This window comes from Tachysurus fulvidraco, chromosome 22 (genome assembly GCF_022655615.1).
Source record: "Tachysurus fulvidraco isolate hzauxx_2018 chromosome 22, HZAU_PFXX_2.0, whole genome shotgun sequence".
Lineage (NCBI taxonomy): Eukaryota > Metazoa > Chordata > Actinopteri > Siluriformes > Bagridae > Tachysurus > Tachysurus fulvidraco.
The window spans coordinates 1,692,631-1,698,588 of record NC_062539.1 but is presented as its reverse complement, the minus strand read 5'-3'; the positions used below and the strand labels follow the sequence as shown (position 1 = coordinate 1,698,588).

The 5,958-nt window shown below is 42.2% G+C and overlaps 1 protein-coding gene across 1 annotated transcript; it reads left to right on the top strand.

Moving 5' to 3' along the window:
- Nucleotides 1-2,270: 2,270 nt before the first annotated feature.
- Nucleotides 2,271-5,630, top strand: ptger4c (prostaglandin E receptor 4 (subtype EP4) c). Its single transcript, XM_027158201.2, has 2 exons — nt 2,271-3,286; nt 4,333-5,630. Exons 1-2 carry the CDS (start codon nt 2,414-2,416, stop codon nt 4,930-4,932), a joined length of 1,473 nt encoding a protein of 490 aa, XP_027014002.2. The 5' UTR covers nt 2,271-2,413; the 3' UTR covers nt 4,933-5,630.
- The last annotated feature ends 328 nt before the right edge of the window (nt 5,631-5,958 follow it).

Below are 5,958 nucleotides of genomic sequence, written 5' to 3'. Positions count from 1 at the left end.
AATCTATCGCTGATGACGACGTCAGCTATGTGCTGAATGGGCAACACAGGAACAGATGGTTCGGCTGGTTTTGGAAAACCTGCCTATTTATAATTTGAAAGAGGTCAAAGGTCATGGTGTTTTGAACTCTCTTCCTTTTTAAAACATCACCTGCCCTGGACGTAACCACGGATACGGGATACAGCAGGAGGTTTGAAAACGCGCGGGTCAGTATGATGTGTGATGTCGGCTCGACATCAGGACGGAGCGATGAAGCGGAGTTCCTGTTAGCGATGCTATACATATAACAATGTTTATTTACTCAATAACAACACAGCAGACTTTTTATCCATTTATAGTAACACTTTATGGGGACACGGTTTCTTAGTGGTTAGCACGTTCGCCTCACACCTCCAGGGTTGGGGGTTCGATTCCGGTTTCCTCCCCTGGTCCAAAGGCAGCTGTCGTGTATAAAATAACCAGTCTATTAGTTTTACTGCCTGAGTCAGTCATTTATTTATTTATTTATTTATTAATCAATCAATTATTTAATGAATTACTTTATTTATTGTTTGTTTGTTCATTCATTCATTCATCTTCTACCGCTTATCCGAACTTCTCGGGTCACGGGGAGCCTGTGTCTATCTCAGGTGTCATCGGGCATCGAGGCAGGATACACCCTGGACGGAGTGCCAACCCATCACAGGGCACACACACACTCTCATTCACTCACACACACACACACACACTACGGACAATTTTCCAGAGATGCCAATCAACCTACCATGCATGTCTTTGGACCGGGGGAGGAAACCGGAGTACCCGGAGGAAACCCCCGAGGCACGGGGGAGAACATGTAAACTCCACACACACAAGGTGGAGGTGGGAATCGAACCCCCAACCCTGGAGGTGTGAGGTGAACGTGCTAACCACTAAGCAACCGTGCCCCCCCTTGTTTGTGTGTGTGTTTATTTGTTTGTTTGTTAGTTAGTTAATCTGTATAAGGTTTTAGAAAGCCCTATTTTTTTTAATAATGAGGTATAAATATTATATTACTCTGGTGAAAGGACTAAATAAAAACAAACCCAACTATTCTTCAGGCTCCTGGATTAGGATTAAACCTGCACTTTAATCACTTTCTGCCTATTTAAAAGAATCAGTCTTATCTATTGACATTCTTTAAAGGTCACTCTGGTTTGCTACTAAGGGTCGGACTTTTAACATAATCTTAAAGCTCAACCTTTTTTTATCTGCGTTCAGATAAAGAGTGAGGGTTTTTGTACAGCACTGAACATTAAGTACCTTTACACGAACATAAACATCTTCACCTCATGATAACGCACACGTTTGTGGCTCTTCTGTTGTTATTTTAACCCAGAGGATCCCTGTAAGTGACTGTTTAATGAAACGTTACAGATAGAGCTGAATTCCTAATGAACAGATGATTCATTACTCGTCTGGTGGATTAACGCTGTGTGACTCTGCTCATTTCTACTTAATCACATTTATACTATATGGATACAGACATTATTATTCTAGTTCTGCCACAAAATAAAATTTGTTCCCTTATAGGAAATTACCATAACTGTTAAAGCAATATTTATCCAAGTTTTGTTTTATTATGTAGCTAACGAGATATATATATATATATATATATATATATATATATATATATATATATATATATATATATATATATATATATATATATATGGCTAGCCTAGGTTTTGTATATCAACCGAATCATCCCAGATTGTCTTAAGTAGATTTGCTGATGAGGGTTTTGACTCCACACTAGCATCAGAGAGAGTAAAGGGGTGTGGCCTAAAATATAAAAAAAATAAATGAATGAATGAATGAATGAATGAATGAATGAATGAATGAATGGATGATTAAAGAGTTGTATTTTATATATATATATATATATATATATATATATATATATATATATATATATATATATATATATATGTAAAATTTCTGTTTATAATAATATATTTTAAACCTAATTAGTAAAGAAATTAAAATGTTAATGTGCTTTAATGTTTTACAACTGCAAGTGTTACTGCTTTTTACTGTGTTTATGGTTTTATAATGCACTGTTGTAAACGTACTTAACTTCTGTTTAGAAAAGTAGTGTCCAGATAGATAGATAGATAGATAGATAGATAGATAGATAGATAGATAGATAGATAGATAGATAGATAGATAGATAGACATCTCTTTGAATGAGTAAAGCCCACCTGCAGTCGGTGACGTTAGGTGTACATGATGTGATGACATCAGCGATGTCGTGGAGGTGGAGACCGTGTTGGAGTTTATATCCAGGAGCATCTCGGCTCTGTCAGTGTGACTGGAATGTGAACCTGGACACGGTCATGCACTGTTCCTGCATCACTTGTGCAGTTATTTTAGAACAATCTTAGCTTTAAACATGACAGACTCGGTGCTGAGCGCGCATGCAAACGGGTCGGCGGTGTTTCTGACTCCTGCGACGGCGTCCCCGACGCCTACGACAACGCCACGCGTTTTGCGCTTGGACTCTCGTTCGCTCGTTATCTCGGCGACCATGTTTGCAGTAGGAGTTCTCGGTAACCTGGTGGCCGTGGCGGTTTTGTGCGTGTCCAAGAGGGAACAAAAGGAGACTACGTTTTACACGCTGGTGTGCGGTATGGCGGTGACGGACCTCCTGGGGACTTGCTTCACCAGCCCCGTGGTGATCGCGACGTACGTCGTGGGTCGGTGGCCAGGCGGCGCGCCGCTCTGCCACTTCTTCTCTTTCTCCATGCTGTTTTTCGGCTCGGCAGGAATGTCCATCTTGTGCGCAATGGCCGTGGAGCGGTACCTCGCGATCAGTCACGCGTTTTTCTACTCGCAGCACGTGGACCGTACGGTGGCGCGTCTCGCCTTGCTAGCGGTTTACGTGGTGAACGGTGTGCTGTGCGCGATGCCCAGTTTCGGCTTCGGCCGGCACACCAAGCACTTACCTGGGACGTGGTGCTTCTTGGACTGGCGCGCGTTGGACCCGCGGGGAGCCGCGTACTCGTTCCTGTACGGCGGCTTCGTGCTGGTGCTGATCGCAGTCACTGTGCTGTGCAACTGCGCCGTGTGTCGTTCGCTGGTCGGCATGAACAAGAAGACGCGCGTCGTCGCCGCAGCAGCCAGAGCCGAGGCGCACACGGGACACCCAGGATCCAGACGCGCCTTCAGCAAACTGCCCGCGGTCGCCTCGGCGGCTGAGATCCAGATGTTCTGGCTTCTGATTTTCATGACCATCGTCTTCCTGGTCTGTTCAATCCCTCTTGTGGTGAGCATTCAAAAAAAATAAATAAATAAAAACATATATATACCATATATACCCATATACCCTACTCTTACGTCTATTCAAGAAAAAAAGAAAAAGAATATAAAGTTGATAACAAATAATGCAGTAATGCGCACGCTCAGAAATAAACGTTGCTGATGTGGTACATTTTGTATGTCTTCTGTATATGTAGCGCAGCTTAAACAATCATTTAATCTGCTATAACATCAGATTACCACTGGTGTACCTTTAAAGGTTACTAATTAAAGCTCCATCACATGCAGCTTGCAGGTGAAGATTCGCAGTAAAAGAACTAAAGATGTGCACTTAATGACACAAAGTGAAGTTTGGTGCATAATTTTCTGAGAAAACCCCCTCAGGTTTGTGTCAAGTGGAGTTTAATATATTGTTCTAAGAGTTTCACTAAGATTTCTTTTCATTTAAGTCAGTTTTACCAGAATTGCATTTTTATAACCTTTCGGTAATGTTTGTAACAGTAACGGGGGGTCACGGTGGCTTAGCACGTTTGCCTCACACCTCCAGGGTCAGGGGTTCGATTCCCACCTCCACCTTGTGTGTGTGGAGTTTGCATGTTCTCCCCGTGCCTCGGGGGTTTCCTCCGGGTACTCCGGTTTCCTCCCCCGGTCCACAGACATGCATGGTAGGTTGATTGGCATCTCTGGAAAATTGTCCGTAGTGTGTGAGTGTGTGTGAGTGAATGAGAGTGTGTGTGTGCCCTGTGATGGGTTGGCACTCCGTCCAGGGTGTATCCTGCCTCGATGCCCGATGACACCTGAGATAGGCACAGGCTCCCCGTGACCCGAGAAGCTCGGATAAGCGGTAGAAGATGAATGAATGAATGAATGTAACAGTAACAAATCAATAACTGATTGAAATATGTTGGATTTATTAATAATGTTATATGCAAATGTTTCCTACAACCAAGTCTAAGTTGAAATAAATTGTATTTCTGGTGATATTAGTGTAACTGTAAATATCTTGAAGACAAAACTTTTACTTGATCATGACATTTTTTCTATCCTACACAGGTTCGTATCTTTGTCAACCAGCTATATGGCCCTGGGTATATCGCTGCAGGTGTGCAGCCAGACTACCGCAGCGATCTTCTCGCCATACGGTTTGCGTCCTTCAACCCGATCCTGGACCCGTGGGTGTACATCCTGTGCAGGAAGAACCTGTTTAGCAAATGCTGCGAGTGGATCAAGTGCACCATAGTCCTGAGCAGAGAGAGTCCTGCACGGAGATCAGGCTGGGTCTTGGGGCAGAACTCACCTCCATCCCTCGTTCACAGCAATGCCACCAGTTACGCTTCGCTGCATGCAACCTCATGCAGAAACACTGTGGGAAAACTGAGCATCATCAATGCAAAATCCTATGTTGACTTGAGTGTGCGTCAGGCCTGGGACCTGGACACGGCGCTGGACGACTTTCATCCGTTCAGTGTGCAGCAGAGTCCAGTTCTGGGCTCAGAAAGTGAAACAGCATCCGGATGTGAAACGATGCCTGTAAAGACACCCGGATGCATCCAGTTGACGCCGACGTCCTGCTCAAAAGTGCATGAACATAAATCCCTGATTGTCACGTGTACCTTCAGCACACCGAGTTCCTGTCTGTCTGAGAAGTACTGAGGAACATCACACACACTGATCTGAAGAGTGCAGAGAAATACATTTTTATTATGTCATTTACAGGCACTCCAAACATCTATTGTTATCACCAGTGTCTCCTTATGCATCGTGGCAGGAACTGGTTATTATCTCAGTGCACAAAACTGAACCTACCCTGGGGAAATGTTCTTCATAACTATGAAATGTCCAATGCTTTATTTCCTGTGTGTTTGTCACCTCAAAGTGAACACAGCCACAAGCAACACTTAAGCTTTTCTTAATTTCTTAAACTTTAGTCTTTAGTTCACATTAACAAGTGTCTTAATACAGTATTTAAAGATGTCTTTTAAAAAAAGTACCATTAGAAACAATATAAAAGTCAGGACTTGAAAGATAAGTCATGTCTACAATTGACAACTGTAGCACATGCTACATTAATAACACTCATAGACACAGTTATGACTAAACAAGAAAATATCCTCAGGGGGACTGGGGTTAAAAGGTCAGTAGTCGATTTCACCATAAAGTTAATGAGCAGGAAGTAAAATCGATCAATCAATAAACAAACTAATTGAAATGAAGTAGAAATCGAATTACATAATTTCTAATAAAAACATTCAGACTATTAGTTCACAATTTTAGACACACACACACACACACACACACACACACACACACACACACACACACACACACACACACACACACACACATACACACCCATCCCTTACAGTCCATGTATATATATGAATCCTACTGTTCTTAAAAAATGTTTCTATGTCAAATTTTTAGGAATTAAAGAGATCATCTTGCTTGAAATGTTCTTAAACACGTAACCATTGAAGATTTCCAGCCTCGATAAGAACACTGTGTTAAAGGTCTTAATGTTTTTATTCCCTGTTTCATTACTGTCACTGTTTTGACTAACACACATTCACATTCTTATTGTGCACAAACTCTTATAAATGTGAATTCTGTGAATTTTGGTATATAAAACGGTCCATTTATAGAGATCGGACAATTTTTGATGCCGGTAGACATTTCAGT

Coding starts and splice junctions, on each gene's coding strand:
- ptger4c (XM_027158201.2), top strand. CDS start 2,414: ATGACAGACTCGGTGCTGAGCGCGCATGCAAACGGGTCGGCGGTGTTT. Junction 3,287..4,332: donor TCTGTTCAATCCCTCTTGTG/GTGAGCATTCAA, acceptor TATCCTACACAG/GTTCGTATCTTTGTCAACCA.